We start from the raw sequence: 16,470 nt of genomic DNA on the forward strand, positions 1-16,470 counted from the left end.
AAAAAAAAAAAAAAAAAAAAAAAAAAAAAAAAAAGTTAACCCAGGGCCATGGTTGAGTTCAGTAGCAGAGCACTTGCCAGGCAGGTATAAGGCTCTGGCTTTGATCCCCTGCATTGAAAAAAAAAAGTAATCCATCTACAGAAGTGAGTTTCATGACTTCAATGGGAGAGTCATTTTGTTGAAAGGAATTTTGTATATTTGTTTACTTGTTTTGACTTTTGACCCAGGCCACCATCCAGTGAAATGTTACAACACACAGGGGTGTCTTTTTCTAGGCTAGAAGAACCAGAGTCACTTCTTCCACCCGTAATTCTCTGAAATAGCCAAGAAATTAACAAAGGTTTTGCTAGGAAACTTCCAAAGGTTTTGCTAGTGAACAAAAGAAGGAGGACACAAAAGAATGAAGCATTCACATCGGATAGATAATATGTGTTTTTAGCAAGAAAATCCAAACTCTCCCTGAGGGAACAGAATTCTCCCTCTCCCTCTCCTTCTCCCTCTCCCTCTCCCCCTCCCTCCCTTCTCTCTCTCTCTCTCCCTCTCTCTCTCTCTCTCTCTCTCTCTCTCTCTCTCTCTCACACACACACACACACACACACACACACAGCCCAGGGCCCGGCTTTTTCAGCCTCTTCACAAAACTGGGTTCCCACACCCCAGAGATGGGAGGACTGCAGAGAAAAGGCATAGATATTAATAAGTATAAATTATTGACAAGCCAGAGCAATGAATTAGCAGGCCTGACACCCAAATCCTGGCCCACAGCTCAGGTCAGAGACATGATACCTGGAAGGTAAAGTCCCCCATCAATCCAGTGCACTTCATTTTACAGGCAGGGAAACTGAGGCTCAGAGAGGTGGCTCATGATTTCCAAATCATCAGATAGCTAGTCAGTGAATGATCAGGGTCTTTCTATACCCTGCTGCCTACCCCTCAGCCACTCTGCGGATGGATGTTCTGTCCACCTGTCACTCAGGAGCATGTGACTGACAGAATCCTGGAGTTAAAGACATCTCACTGCTTCCAAGAACAGATCCCTCTTGGCTGCCCCGAGCAGGGGTCCTTACAGTTTGTGCTCACCACCTCTGACCATTCTGTAGTCTGCGAAGCTTCTCCTTCTACTATACGGAAACCTCTGTGTAGCTTCTCACCTACCACATTCTAGTTTCAGCACAAAACTGGCTATGTGGCCTTGGCAGAGTGACCCAACTCCTAAAGACTGATTTGCTTCCCTTCCATACAACTCAGATTTTGTCAACCACTAAAGATGAACGAAGGTCGTGTAATTAGCACAAATGGCTTAGCACAATGCCTAGCACACAATTAGTACCAATTAAACATGAGATAAATGTTCTTTATTGGAGGGGCATCACCACTGATATATCTGGCTTGCCCATGTCTGGGAGAAGCAAGTATGGATAAGGCCGAAACTTGGAACTAGCCTCAGTGGCCCAACACTGCAAGGACATAAATCTCACCCAGAACTCACTTTCAGCTTCTCCTAAATACCATTTCTGTGACAAAAGGAACAGTGGGATTGAAAGCAGACTCTACACCACAAATCAATGCCAGGCATGGCGGCACATGTTGGCTGTTTAGGAGGTTGAGCTATTCAGGAGGTTGAGGCAGAAGAATCACAAGCTCAGGGCCCACTAAGCAACCTAGCAAGACCCTGTCTCAAAAGATGAATAAATGAAAAATAAACAGGATGGGGATGTGGTCCAGCCTTACCTGGGTTCAACCTCAAGCACCACTAAGAAGGAAGGAAAGAAAGACAGGGGAGGGGAGGAAGGAAGAGAGGAAAGGAGAAAAGGGGAGGGAGGGAGGAAAGGGAATTCATTAAGTAAATTCACAAAGCTCCAAGTGTTAGGCTGGCTATGTGGCTCAGTGGTAAAGCATTTGCCCAGTGTGTGTAAGGCTCTGGGTTCAAACTCCCAGTACCAAAAACAATATAACAACAAAACATTTCCAAATGTCCAGGATTGATGTGATATAGTCTCAAGCACGTGTGCCAGGAAAATAAAAGTTTTACTCATTGACATTTACTTTCTAAAAGTTTTTGTGCCACAAGAGAGGAAAAACAAGAATAATCCAAAGGAACGAGGATCCAAATATGGGCTTGGAAGGAACAAGGTAGTGATGAGGCAAAGAGAAGCAGGTATGGAAGGGCCTAGGAGAAACCTAGACCACAGCTGACAGGAACCAGGGAGGAGGCCTACCAAGATGGCGTCTGCAGAAAGCTTCATGAAAAAAAAAAAAGAATCACACCCATTAGGGTGGCTACTATTAAAAAATAAATTAATGACAGAAAATTACAAGTGTTGGCGGAGACGTAGAAAAACTGGAACCCTTTTTTGTGCGCTGCTGATGGGAATGTAAAATGCTGTGGAAAGTAGTCTGATGGTTCCTCCAAAACTTGAAAATAAAATTATCATGTGATCCAACAATTTCATTTCTGGGTAGGCCCTTCCCAAAAAATCACTGAAGGTAAGGACTTGAACACTTATTTTTATACCCGTGTCCATAGCAGTATCATTTCCAGTAGACAAAAGTTCAAAGTAAGTAAGTGCCCATTTCCAGACAAAGGGATAAGCGAAATGTGCTCTATACATATCTTGGAAAATTATCCAATAAAAAGGAAAGAAATCCTGACACATATTATGCCATGCAGACAGCTTAAGGATACTACACTAAGTGAAATAAACCGGTCACAGGGGACCAAGTTATAAAATTGCACATACATGCAGTTCTCAGAGACAGAAAACAGATGGGTGGGCGCTGGGAATGGGAGAGGAAGGTGTGGGGATCTGTATGTGGGGTACAGAATTTTCAGGTCTGCAAGATAAATAGAGTTCTACAATGGATGGGAGTGTTGGTAGCACAGTATCGCAAATGTATTTAACACCATGGAACTGCAAACTTAACAGCGGTTAAGGGGGTAAACTCTGTTACGCATATTTTACCACAATTTCCAAAACAATTTGTTTCAAAGAGGAGAGAGTGTCAGGAAAATGCCTCCTGGGCAATTACACCATAGATATGTTTGAGCGAATCTTTTGAATAAGGGTCATTCTGTTGATCATCAAACTCTTGAAAAGGAAAATAAAAAGACTTCAACACTTAAAATGGTTCTCCTGGGAAAAGAGTTCAGAAATATATGAGACCAATGTCCCAAAAGGCTGGATGTATATATAGCCTAGGAGAAACAGACCCGACCTTCCCTTTTAATAAAAAAGCGGGTGCAGAGGGGATTTAGCTGGGGCCAGGGATTTAGCTCAGCAGTTTGGTGGCCTGCCTTGCAAGCACAAGGACCCGAGTTCGATCCCCCGTACCAAAAAAATAAAGTCTTCCCTTCCCAGAATGCACCTGGCTACAAAGACCCAAACGGAAATCTTGCCCTCTGCATGGGTCAGACTTTTGAGAAGACAGGAACAATAGGGACCTTCTTCCTCCTCCCACACCAGTGAGATGTCCCAAAGTCCCCTGTCCTTGGACCGCCAGGTTATCCTGAGCCCCAGGGAATCAATGAAAGAAGAAGAGTATTGGAAGAAGCTTCAGTCTATGACAAGCAGGCTCAGCTCCAACTTCCCTCTGGGCCATAAATGCAATTCTGTTTGCGCCTTTTATTTGTATTTACCACACAGATTTTCACAGATAAATCTGTGCAGACCTCAGTAAGGATTGCATTTTGGTGTTTTGTTTTGTTATGCTGTGCTCTGTTGTTTTTCTTCCAAACTGAGACTGGAGTTTCGCACACAGGGGAAGGTGCTGCTGGCGCCCTGGTGACCTCAGATACAGCAGCAAGTCCTGCTGTTGGCCTTCTTTTGGAGAGGCCCAAGAATCCAAAGAACACGCTGAAAAAACGACTAAAAATTAAAAAGTAAATTCTAGTGTCCATAGAGATCAAGACAGGTAGTAATTTGTCAGGGGGGAAACACCTCCCAGTTGGGGGCTGTTTTGGAAAACCGAAAACTAAAGTCCCTGATGGGACTTTTAGCCACAAGGTAGTAAAAGCTACTTTTCATATTTCAAGCAACCTATTGAAAACCAAACTTCTGCCAAGACCCAGTCACACGGGCACATTGAAAAGCCAAGTTGTTTGGGTGGAAAGTCTCATGTGGAAGTGGTGAGACTGGTCGTCTCTCGCTGATCACAAACTCGAGCTTGTCATGCATCATGTCGACAACACACTGGAGATTAAAAGTAAAAAGCAAATCCCTTCTCATTATTATATATCTTTGATTAATAAAAAGAATTGTTGCTGCATTAATACTTATGCATAGCAGTTTGGAAGGCACTGTCATGCAAGGCCTGAGTTCACCGGGCCAGGATGAAAAGGGTCCTCGAGGGTAAAAAGTTTGAGAACTACCCTTGAGCTTTCCCCTCCCCCTCCACAACTGTGTACAACTCCAAGGAACGAACAGGCCTCCCCTGAGCTGGAGAGTACAGCGGCTGCTATGTGAGGAGATTCAACCAGAGACAGTGTAAATTAACTGCATCTGGTGAGGTTGGGCAAGAAGGGGGAGGAGATAATTAGCTGGCACTACAGGAACAAGGGCAAAGAAGAGCGTTCTATATTTACTCAGAGGAAACCTGAAATAGACTACTTTGTACCCATTTGGTGCTCTGTGAGCGACCGTGACGCTTCCAAACTGGCAGATGTGGACCCACAGCTCTACCAAACCTCAGACTGGTACGCGGCAGCCTTCCCACCTCCAAAACACAGCAGCCACACTTCACACCCTCCTGCTCTGGAAAATGAAGGAAAGGAGGCTCAGATACACCCAGGGGACACCCAGGAGCAGAACAACATGGTTTGGGTGACAAAACTGTATCTTCGACCGTAAGCCCCACCATACATAAAATGAACATAATAAAATAGATTCTCTTAAAACCTGACAGCAGTCGATTCACGGTGCCCTTTGGCGTGTATGTTTCCCCTTGTATCATCTCAGAAGTTACACACATTTCAAGTGATGCGGAAACATCTCTGAGTTGTTTTTGTGTACATTAGACAGTAAAAATAAATGCTACAGTTACATAAAACTCCATTATATGCAGTTAAGATACAATTTCCACCTTCTCAGAAGAATTTAAGGCATTCTAGCACAAACTATAAAGGCACTGAATATGAAAATCTTTTCTCCCTATACATGCAAAGAGACTACTCTCATTAGTCCTTGTACCATGTGTGTTGCCAAGGAGAGAAAATAAGTATGTTTGCCTTTAGCAAAGGATGTAAATTACATGTCGTCCTTAAGTAAGAGCTGCGGCTACCAGCAGTCACCAGGACTTTGCTTGTAACATGTAGCGCACAGGTTAGCACTCACAGGTTCGCAAACACTTCTAAAGCTGGTTTACAGGGTATTTATTGCAAGAAAAGGTGGGACAGTCATAAGGTTAGGGCACCTTCCTGAAAGAAGAGCTAAAGTGAGTGGGAAAGACCAGATGAACATCACTGAGCTCAGCCTGTGCCCTGCAAAGGATGGAACCTGCCTCTGTGCTATTTTTCTGCTCCCCGGCGGGTCCCCAGGCATACTGGGATGTAGGGACACGATGCCCCGTGCAGTCAGCAGACCCAGCTCACCAGTTAGGACAGAGAGCATGCTGAAAGAATGATGCTGTGGCCGAGAAAGGAGCATGCACCTAGCTGTAAAGATAGCTGTGTTCTGGGACCAGCTCTGCCCTCCTAGCTCACAAGTCATGTCAGCACTCTGGGTTCGGTGCTGTCATCTATAAAATGAGGAAGATGAATGACCCCAAAGAGTCCTTACAACTCTGTACTTGTCTGCACTTGCACAGCTCCATAAAACGGCAAAGGCACCATACCCAGCCAGCAAGCATTTTCCACTTGCGTGTCTCTGGGCATCTCAGAGAGCACTCAACTACGGGCATCTCAGAGAGCACTCAGCTACGGCCACTCCTGCAGCCTGAGTCCCCAGCAGAAGGTGGCCCCCTCCACCCATGGCTACACCACTGGAGAACAGAGGTGCTGAGCGCTTTGTGCAAGGTCAGAAGCTACGATGGGATCAGAATTTCAGCCTCCTCGATTCCTACAGCTATGCTATACTTTCCACAAGGAAACCAAGCTGGCTTTCTGGGAAGAATGCCAGAGGTTCCATTCTCCCAACTGAGAATTCACTGGAATATTGGAATAACAACTTTGGAGACTGTGGTCTCTCCAATCCATTTCAAGACCTGGCTAGAAACGTGAAAACCCAAAGAAAGAAGCAATGGGGAATTATTCCGTTTTTTAACGAAAAAGAAAAAATTAGGGGTGGGAATATGGGGTTTCTTAAAAATTACACGATTACTGGAAGTTAATTTGGTATTTCTTGGTTGGTTTGTAAGTTCTGTTTCCAATCACAAAAACAGACAGCTGAGGATGCCTAAATCATATTTCAGTGAATTAGCATCTTGTCCCAAAGAATCTGAATGTACCATAGAACCCAGAACGCGTTATGTTGTAGACATACTCGGTAGACAGAAATCTCCCTCAACGCAAGAGAGATCTTGTTATGAGCCCCTGTGGTGGAATCCAAACTGACAGCCTCCAAGCTTCACTGCAATCAGTGAGCATGGCAGAAAGATGCCACTGAACTCGGGGTGCATTGCTCTCCTCAAAAAGTGACTGAAGCCGTACCTGGCATTCATGAGAGACAGCAAGCAACCTGAACCCTGCTTTATCGTGCCATTCCGCATCAGGCTGAAGTTAGTGCACCTGGAAAAGAATCTGTTCTACATATAGAAGCAGGTTCTGGCAGGAAGATTTGGACTTCTTCCAAGAGTGTCCAACCACACAAGGAAACCCCTGCTGGAATCCCTCAACCCCTTGAAGAAAGCATGAAACCAACCTTTCCACACAGCGCAAGGGGCCAGCACTCATCAGTGAGTTTCATGAAGGAAAGAAACCAAAACTAATCCAAAAATCACATCTTCTCTTACCTGTCAATGATAACAGGGTCCGAAGGTGTCTCATTTCGGTTTCCACAGCTTTTCTTTTCACAACATCGACTGTAGATTGGGAGAGAATCAAAAGCGTTAAAAAAAGAAGTATATTAGACAAAACAAACAATGAGAATACAATATAAGAATGTTCACCAAATTTTTTTTTAAAAAGTCCAAGATAGCCTCCCAGCTATAAGCTTCTTGAGGGCAAAATTTGTGACCATATTTCATTTTTAAGAAAGGAACCCGAAGCCAAAGTACACTCATTCAAATTCTCACTCTATGACTTACAACCTGGCTAATATTCCACAAATCACAACTTTCCCAAGAGCTATATTCATAACCAAAACACGGATGGTTGGGTTTTAAGATCTATAAGACCACTTCCAGACTGGTGTTTAATGATTTTATGACTGTGTGCTCTTTAATATCTACAAGGTCACTGCCAGGCCAGGGTTCAAGGGTTTTATGATTGTATATTTTAGGTCCTCACATTCCAGTAAATATTTGAAGAGAGAAGGGGAAGGAAGGTGTATAAAGTACACCACAAGTAGCTGTCTGCATTGTTATAATCCTTATTTACATAACATTTTTCTCTGGAGAACTTGGTGTACTTTATAAACATTTATTCACTCGCTCATTTCCATCATTTCCCAAAGATGAAGGAAGAACTCCAGAACCTTAAAATAGGAAGAAAATGAGGCAGGGAGTTGGCACGTGATATTGCCAATGACTTTCCACCAAGTTTGGAACAGAAATGAGACTCGCCTACACCAAAATCCCAATCCTAAAGCTTTCGCTTCCCAAAGTTCTGGCTACCTGACTGACAGACAGACAGACAGACAGCTGGGTGCCAAGCCTGGAGGGGCTGGGAGAGAGGAAGTGGGCAGAGGATCCTCCAGACAAAATGGAACAGAAAGAAGCATGCAAAAGGTCCTGAGAGAGACAGCAAAGCACCCAATGCACCAGTGTCGGTTTAAAATACAAGAACAAACATGAGAAAAGCAAAGGGAGTTTGGGGATAATCGCCCCACACCAACAACAACATGTCACCCAAATGCTGCTTGTCAGGACACAGACTTCAGAATCCCTCCCAGCTTGTTCACCATCAAGCGTATTCCACTCTAGATGTATCCTTGACACTGCTTATGAGACAACCACGCTCATCGCTTCCGGGTAGAGATGTCCAGTAGGTATTGATGGTATCCAAACTGTACTCGGGCGCTCTTTCTCAGGATGGTTTCTCTACAGCCAGAATCAGGGTCGTGCCATAGGGAGAAAATGCTGGCACCCAACTCGTCACTGACCAGCTGTACGAATTTAGTCAGATCTCTTTAACCCCTGTGAGCTTCACCTGCCAGATGCATAAAATGAAAGTGCTGGCTCAGTTTTCTTTGGAGCCCCTACTTGGTTGAAGTTTAAGAGGCTATGAGATTCCATACGCACTCTTTGCAAATGACAGGGGCCCAAGGACAAGGGAAGAGGCATAGGGCAGCGGGAACCCAAAAGCTCTCCCTGGCCCGGCCATAGGTTTGCTTTGTGGTCCTCTGTGTTCTCTCTGATCACCCATGGAATTAAAAATATATGAATAAATTAAGATTGTAAAACTTTTCAATCCCACCCCTCTCAGGCAGGGATGTATGGATTAGTCAGTGAACAAGGCTACCATCCTCAGGAAGTAAAATGCACTTGAGAAATGCCAAAACATTTTCATCCAATGGGCATGATGAGGTTCTAAGAAATTTAATCAAAAGAGTAGAAAGTAAAGAAAAATGGTCTCGACTTTCCTAAATACCAGTTTGCCACTGGGATTTGCTGAAATAATATTTGGCCTCTGAAATTATGTTAGGTCTTCGCTTTTAAAATTTCAACCTATCCCAAGATTAACACCAATAAAAATGCTGGCCAGCTGCATACCTGCCTCCCAAAGCCCTCGGTCCCTTCTGACTCCCTACCGCCCTCCATTTCTGGTTCCCACCTCTGCTATTTCTGGAGGATTGCTTTATGCCCATGCAATGTCTCAGCAGTACAGGCAAACCACTTCTCTTAGCAACAGGATTTCAAAAGGGCGATACATGCCAGTGACCTAAGGACCTTGAGGCTAGACGCTCCTTCAACATCACCAACTGGTCAACCTAACCCCAAATCTGTGTGCCATGCCAGATACCATTTCATGATGAGAGCACACACTGTCAGAATAGTGCCAATCTGTTTGGGTTGGGGAGCAGTGATTCTGAGGAGGCTGTGTAAGTTTGCAAAACTGCTCAGCTGAATTCAGCTGCTTTCCATGGGGATTGCCTCTGGAGGAAAAGAAAAACAGATAAAAATGTACGCTTGTTGCCAGTGGAATACAATGTGGAGAATCAACTCAGGGAAGGAAACCATACGCAAAGGAAAATGCAAAGAAACTTTAGGGCCCAGGATTCTTTTTTCCAACAGTAACAAATTCAAATATAATCTCTAATGTTAATATCCACCAGAGAAAAGATAGACAGACACTTACTTGACTATTGAACTATACAAGCAAACGTGTAAAAATAATAGGACTTGGTTGTATTTGCCCTAGTTGAGCCCTTAAATTTTTTTCAGAATCTCTAAGTTAGCCAAAGCAAAATTTTTCTTTTCTTTTTAACAAAAATTCTCATTAATATGTTCTAGTTGTTCTTTATTTTATATGTGAAATGGCGCTTGGTCCTCGTAGCAGCATTATTAACACAAGCAGAGGGGAGTGAAGAAAACCCAAGAAAATGAGACAGTTGACCCTAAGGGACTGGGGCCTTGGATTACTCAGATGACAAAGCTAATGTCACCTTCCCTTTGCTCTACAGACAAAGCCTGTATGACCAACTTCAGGTTCAGCTATTTTAGTTAAAAGGCTCTTAAGAGCTCTTTTCCAACGTGCCAATCTCAAAGTCTGAAGTCCCAGCAAAGTTTCCTTTTAAAGCTGACAATAACTGCACAGTGGGAAAAGGAATATATATATATATGGAAAGGAAAGGAAACTCAACTTGGATATAGGTTAAGATTGTGTTCCTAACTGCTCCAGAGGGCTTGGGTGCTTCTCTTTGCTAATAAATGAAAATGTGTGTCTCTGACTGGCTCGGTTTGGTTTATTTTACTCCGGGACTTATTTGGAGAACCTTCTACTTGAAACACTCTCGGTTTGCTCGCAGGCCTCTTTAGCCCTCCCCAACTCCGCACGGTGTCTTTGAAGAGGGAAAGAGAAAGAATAAGACAAGTGAGGGGGGGGTGTGAGGTAGCAGGGAATATGAGAAATTTTATCACCATCCTGCATCTTACCTGCATTTTTCAGGAACCATACAAGGAGAGAGATAAAAGAGGGCTGGGGAGGAAGAAACTAATAATAATAAAGGTCCCAGCCTTAGACACAGGGTGTCCAGTCAGCCGAACTCTGGCTCAAGATTAGCTAATGTGTCCCTTTCCCCCTCCAAAATCGTTTTTAAAATTCAACCCTCAACTTTCAAAAATCTGTCTCTAATTTCAAACTCAAATAAGCGCACAGCATGGTGGCTTTTGTTTTGTTTTCTTCTCCCCAACTCCTCCCTGTGATTGCATAACAAAAGTGTCTAAATTCACACCATCTGGCCGATAAAGACGCTGGCCCCACTGCCCGGCTGGCCCATCTGATTAGGGCCCTGTCTAGCCTGCGCCTCGTGGCGAAAGTCACAGCTGTGGGGTTTGCTCGCCCTCAATACAGCTCTGTTATTAGCCAGCTGTAGGCCTTGAGACGACTTCTGTTCAAATTATAATATCTTTTAACCCTCTGAGCATTAAGGGCACAGGGGTGGCTGGCAGCAACATAACAGCTAGATTTCTCCTTACTAATAATTGGCAAAATGAACTAAAGCAGGGACGAGAAGGGCACAGACGACTGGAGGAGAAAGAAAAGTTACTCCGAAAGAGATTCATTTTATCCTTTTTTGTTTTCTCCCCCCACCCAACCCCCAAAGCTAAGCACCAGTCTGGGAGCCTTTTATACAAGATGGTAGGGCATAAAAACCAATCCAGGGAGTGCTCAGGTAAGCCAGATAACACCGCAAATGACAGCAAGGGCCTTCGGGCTCTTTGACAGACTGGGCCTCTGCTTCATTCCCCTTTCCCGACTGCTGAAGGCTGTAACCAGCCCTCCAACAGCAGGAGAAGGAACTCTGCCTTCCGGGAGAACCAGTGTGCTCTGACAGATTGAAGGAAAACTTTTCTTCCAGACAGCCAATACCTGCCTCTACCCACCTCATCTCTCAGCACACACGCGCACACACACTCACACACACACACACACACACACACACTATCTGCAAACACTACCCATCCAATGGATCATTTATTTACCCATAATTAATATTTGTTTTCAATTTTAGTTTGGGGAGAAAGTAACAGAGCATCTTCCCAGGTCTCCAATGCAGAGAAGTTACAGTACATTAAATTTTTATACTGTGTTACTAATGCAGACTAAACTAGAGGCTTTAAAAATTGATGCTGCTACTTAGGCAGCAGAAATGAGAAGGATTTGATTGGGCTTAAAAATAAAAATGTCAGCCTTACTACAGCTGGATGGGGTTCGAGAATTATTTAAAGTGATGGGTGCAATCATTAGACAAAGGGCGAGGTTAGAGGTTCGTTTCCTTCTCTGGTAAGAAGGCTGTCTCTTCAAACAAAGACTTCAAAATGAAGAAAGGAATTAAAACCTCCCTTTGACAACCCAACCAAATGAACACATTCTGTTTAGTCTGGGTATTATATGCGGGCGTGTCTTCAAATTGTATTTCCTTCCTAAACAAATCTATCAAGGGGCTCTGGAGTAATAAGGTACCCCGTGTCTTCTCACTTCACTTCCCTGCCGCTCCCTCATCAAGCCTCTGGGCTCAGCAAAAGCCACTGGCAGAGTTTTACTTGCCTGTGGCAAGTTTGCTTTGCTAATACTTGGGCAAAACCAAAACCAAAACAACCGTGTCTGGTTGTTTTGATTTCTTCCCGACTGGGCTGATGAGGGAGATAGGGCTTCAGGGATCTGACCATATAATAATCCCTTCTAAGTCATGGCCTGCAAGTGCCCAAAACTAGCAACTTCTGGGGTTGGAAAGCACTCACTGAAGCAAAACCAAAGTAAGGAAGAATTGAGGTTTTCCTTCCAATCAGACTAGGGGGCGGAGGTGAAAGAAATACATTCATAGAACAGACATTTCAATTTTTATAGTGAATTAGCCATGCTCTGTCCAGGGTGTGTTTTACATCTCTTCTCATGTTCAGTAGGACCCCAACACCAAACATACTCACATACTAGACACTCAGAGAAACATTTGTTGAAAGAATAAGTGTATGAACGAATTTCTCCTAATTTACTTTCTTCCACTCACACAGAAGAAACAGGGCAAAACATGGGGACTCAGAATGGATCCTGTCTGAAGGCAGATGGGAAAGGGGCAGGAGCCCAAGCCACTGCAGTTTTCACTGAGCCCCCTCCAGCTGTTGCCTGGACCAGGGGATGCAGGCGTCCCTTCCTCCACCCACGGGGGACCAGGAGTGATCTTGCCACAGGGAGGTTCCTTCTGGCCTAAGCACCCCTGACCTGAAGTTTTAGAAGTGACTTCCCCAGGAGGAAAGAAATGCCCTGGAGGCCCAGACAGGCTGGCCATTGGGGTCCCTCCCAGGACCGTGCGTGTTCCCAAGGCTTGGGCTCTGTAACTAACTCCACAAGTGGCCAGAACTCTGGGAGGAGCAGGCATGGTGGGAACCCAGAGTGGCCGGAGATACACTCAGGGAAAGTCCCAGATCTCCAAGTAAAGCCCAAGCCGGCTGAGGCTGCCCTCACTGCTGGTGGACAGCGGGCACTTTCCAAACAACCCTGGGAACTCCTGCCCCTCCGGGAGGGGGATGGACTTTGAGTCTTCTGGGTTTCCTTCCCTAACCACTAGGTCTAAGGAACCAGCCTTAAAAGGGGGAAGGGTTCTGGAGGGTCGGCTGCGCCTCAGCTCCAGAAGGTCAATTGAGAAATGCACAACGGCGGGACAGGCGCATCCACCTGCCCAGCTTTCTGGCCAGTCCTGGACAAGGTGGCTCTTACCTGCACATCACCTCGTGAGTCAGGAGAACTCGGCACATTTCCGGATTCTTATTCTGTCCCTCGTAAGCTATGGGCTGCGAACCGGGTGGGGGGCGGGGGAGGTATGAAACGGGTGGGACACAAAGAGAGGACTTTAGAAGCAGCACAGGAAGTCTTCGTCCCCTTCTGCCTCACTAGGGGTCCCCCCACACTGAATGTGAGCAACTGCCAGCTTAACTCAGCTGAAGCTGTAAGAGAGAAGTTTGTTCCTGAGTTCTCAGCAAAAAAGGAATGCTTGCGGGAGAGGGGTTGAAACTTCTCTTCATCCTTTGCTGGTTTCCTTCTGAGGCATTTTCCCTCCAGAGTGGACAAAGAGTGCGGCAGTGGGGGAAGTGCGAGGTCCAGACTAGGGAAGCATGCAGGGCAGGGGACTGGAGGTGGCCGAGGAAGAGCCAGGTGGCCCACTGGGCTCACCTGCTTGGTGACAGAATCGATCAGCCTGACATAGAGGTCCTGCTCCGTGCGGACACCTGTGGGAGAACGGGGGGGCAGAAGTCAGGGGCGCCGGCCCCTCACCTACACCCGCAGTGGGGGTACCACGGGGCAGAGCGCCTCCCGATCCCCAGCTCCAGCCCAACTCCCACAGCCCTGCTCCCTGAGGCCCCCACAATCTCACCGTTGCTGTAGAGGAGCTGTAGCTTGTAGTGGGTGCCGTTGTTGGTCTTCTCGTTGCCTTGTTCCTGGAAGACAGAAGGTGTTGGGTTCCCTTGCTTTTCAGCCCCACACCCCCGCCAAAAAAAGGAAAAAGAAAAAGAGAAAAACAGGAAAGAGTGCTGGTCCTCCAGCCACCTCCCACTGCCTTGAACAACCCCTGTGCCCAGGATCAGGAGGAGAGAAACGTCTGCCAGTTCTGCCTCTGGCCACCTCGGGAATTTGCCATGACTCACAGCCATTTGACCCCTCCGGCCCTCTGTCTCTGCCCCTTAAAAACCTCACCAGAACCGCACAGCCCCCCAGCGTGATAACCGGACACCTCACCAAAGCCGCCTTTGAACAGGCCCCACCCAACCCATCTGGCTCTGTCTATCCCCTAGGCGACTCCGACAGAAGGGTAAAGGGACCTGTCGTTTGGAAAGGCAGCACGGGGCCCTAACAGGCCACCAGCTGGAGCGACCGGCCCAGAGCTCTGGAATCGAGTTCCAGATCTGAGAGGGAGCTTGGAAGCGGCTACTCTGAAAGTCACTTTGTATAGCCGGGGAGACAGGCCGAAGGAGGGCAGAGATTTTTCCTGCGGTCACAGATAGTTTGGCATAGGCTGTCCTTCATTTGGGGTCAAGTCCAGCCCCCAAAGCGGGGCTTGAGTTCGAAGGAGGCACAGCCTTAGGGAGGTGAGCGCACGGAGAAGGCGCACAGGGCAGGAGGGCCAAGGCTGGGCAGAGATTCTTCCTGGGGCTAAGTCAGCCCTACTCGGCTTGCTGGCTGGTGCAAATACTAAAGCCAACCCAGAGAAGGGCAGCGGCCGCCCTGGGGTACTTTTAAACTCTGGTGGGAAGAGCCTTCCCATGCGTTCACCGTTCACCGAGCTTCAGAGGAGCCCCAAGGCCGGGCTCACACAGCCCTGAGTGCTCCTGCGGTGCTGGGCGCGGGTCTGGGGGTGGAGGAGGTGCGGGGAAATCGACTGATTTAGAGGCTGGGGGTGAGAAGCCTCGATTTATCATCCCTGACGAGGCGAGAGGGAAAGTGTCGCTAGTGACAGATGGAATCTTCAGCGCTGTGCAAGGAGGGGGTGACTAGGCGGGGGGGGGGTCCACTCACTTTGTCGTTCTCCACGAAGTCCACGAAGGCCGTGCGCTCGATCTCCACTGGCTGCCCCTGCCTGTCGTAGAGCGCCAGCACGAAATGAAAGAAGTTGGATTTCCTCAAATTAGAAGGCGGCTGCTTCTCAAAGTGGGCCCGGGACAAGGCGACACCGCTGCGCAGGAAGACACAGGAGGGGCGCCCGGCGCAGAGAAAGAGAGAAAAGACTCGGTGTTACTAACCGCCCAAACACACCACAGAAGGGCAAGTCCAGTACCGGCTCCAGGGTCCCGGACCGGGCCTTTTATGACTTTCAATAACGAAGCGGAGATCGGCAGAGGAGGCCTGAGGCTGTGGGGTCGGATGGCAGTGCCTTCGAGGGTCCCACTTCGCGCCACTGCGGGAACCCGGGGACGCCCGTGGCCAGCTGAAGTCCAGAGCAGTTCCTCCCCTTTCCCGGCGGCAGCCCCAGTGCTCTCCTGGCTGCCCGGCCAGCTGCGACAGACGGAACTGGAGCCGGGGGTGGGGGTGAGGGCCTCGTTCGGGATTGCTGCGTCTCAGTCCCGGCTACCTGTCCGGCCGAGGCTGCTCCAAGCAGACCGCGGCGAGGACCCGGAGAGGGTGCGAAGCTCAGAGCCCAGGCTTGGGCAATCCCGCCTCGCCCTTCTCCTTCCCTCGCTCTTCCGAAAAGTTGCACCCGGCTCAGCGGGACGGCGGGATCCCCAGAGCCAGCGCTGGAGACCGCAGGCCCCTGAGGAGGGTTGATCTCGAGGACCTTCGCCCCAGGGCTGCTTGGAGAAGCCCCTGTGTTCTGAGGCGGACAGCGTGCTCCGGAGACCCCGGCGTCACCGAGCCGCTCAAGCTGCGTTTCCTGCGGCTCCAGGCAAAGCGGCTGACCCGACACCGAGTCCGGGAACCCTGGAGGCGCCCTCGAGAGCCCGAGTGACTGCACACCCCTCCCTGCCAACTGTCGCGGCCAGTGCCAAAGTGGCCACCAGATCACCTTCAGCTGAAGGCCTGGGGCGCACAGACGGCGGGAGGGGGTCGCCCGCCCTTCCGTCCGGAGCGAGAGCACTTTTGCTCTTTTCAAGGGTGCGACCTTGTGGCTAGAATCCCCCTAGTCCCAGCCGCCAGTTCAACTTTAACAAACTATTTGATTGTGGGCAGAGAGGACGGAGAAGGAGGCGACTTCAAGGAGCCCCAGAGGGCAAATCCAGGAGCTGCGACTGCTGCTTCCTCTCCTCCACGGGCGACGCGGGTTCGCTCTACCCGGGACACCTGGCGCCGTGGCCTGTCTGGGAAAGGGGTTTCTCGGAGGCGTCCGGCGCCGATGGACCGGCGAGCGTCCAGGAAGGAGTTCGTGGGCTCCGGGCTGCTCGCGCAGACCTGGACTCGGAGACCACACATCCGGCTCCGAAGTGGCGAGGGGTCAGGGGGACCGGAACGTCTTCGTGGAGCGGCACCTTGGACAAGGTTTTCACCATCCCAGCGCGGTCCCTCGGAAACAAAGTCAACTTCGGGGACGCGAGACTAGAGGCTGCGATCCCGGCGCCCGTCTGGCGGTGGGGCTCCTTTCGCCTCTTCCTCCTCCGCGTCCTCATCCGTCAAGTCTTCTCTTCCCGCCTCCGTGCATCTCTCTCTCTCTCTCTCTCTCTCTCTCTCTC

General features: G+C 48.3%; 1 protein-coding gene across 1 annotated transcript in view; it reads right to left on the bottom strand.

Moving 5' to 3' along the window:
* The window catches only part of Ebf2 (EBF transcription factor 2), a 182,351-nt gene that overhangs the window by 164,789 nt on the left and 1,092 nt on the right, over window positions 1–16,470 (bottom strand). Inside the window, exons 2-6 of the mRNA XM_010623645.2 lie at window positions 14,825–14,981; window positions 13,686–13,749; window positions 13,484–13,539; window positions 13,031–13,104; window positions 6,946–7,014 (exon numbers count right to left, since the gene is read on the bottom strand). Of these exons, the coding sequence (XP_010621947.1) occupies window positions 6,946–7,014; window positions 13,031–13,104; window positions 13,484–13,539; window positions 13,686–13,749; window positions 14,825–14,981 (420 nt within the window). The remainder of the gene's footprint in view (window positions 1–6,945; window positions 7,015–13,030; window positions 13,105–13,483; window positions 13,540–13,685; window positions 13,750–14,824; window positions 14,982–16,470) is intronic.

Source organism: Fukomys damarensis, unplaced genomic scaffold, assembly GCF_012274545.1.
Source record: "Fukomys damarensis isolate Sample0158 unplaced genomic scaffold, DMR_v1.0_HiC HiC_scaffold_18, whole genome shotgun sequence".
NCBI lineage: Eukaryota > Metazoa > Chordata > Mammalia > Rodentia > Bathyergidae > Fukomys > Fukomys damarensis.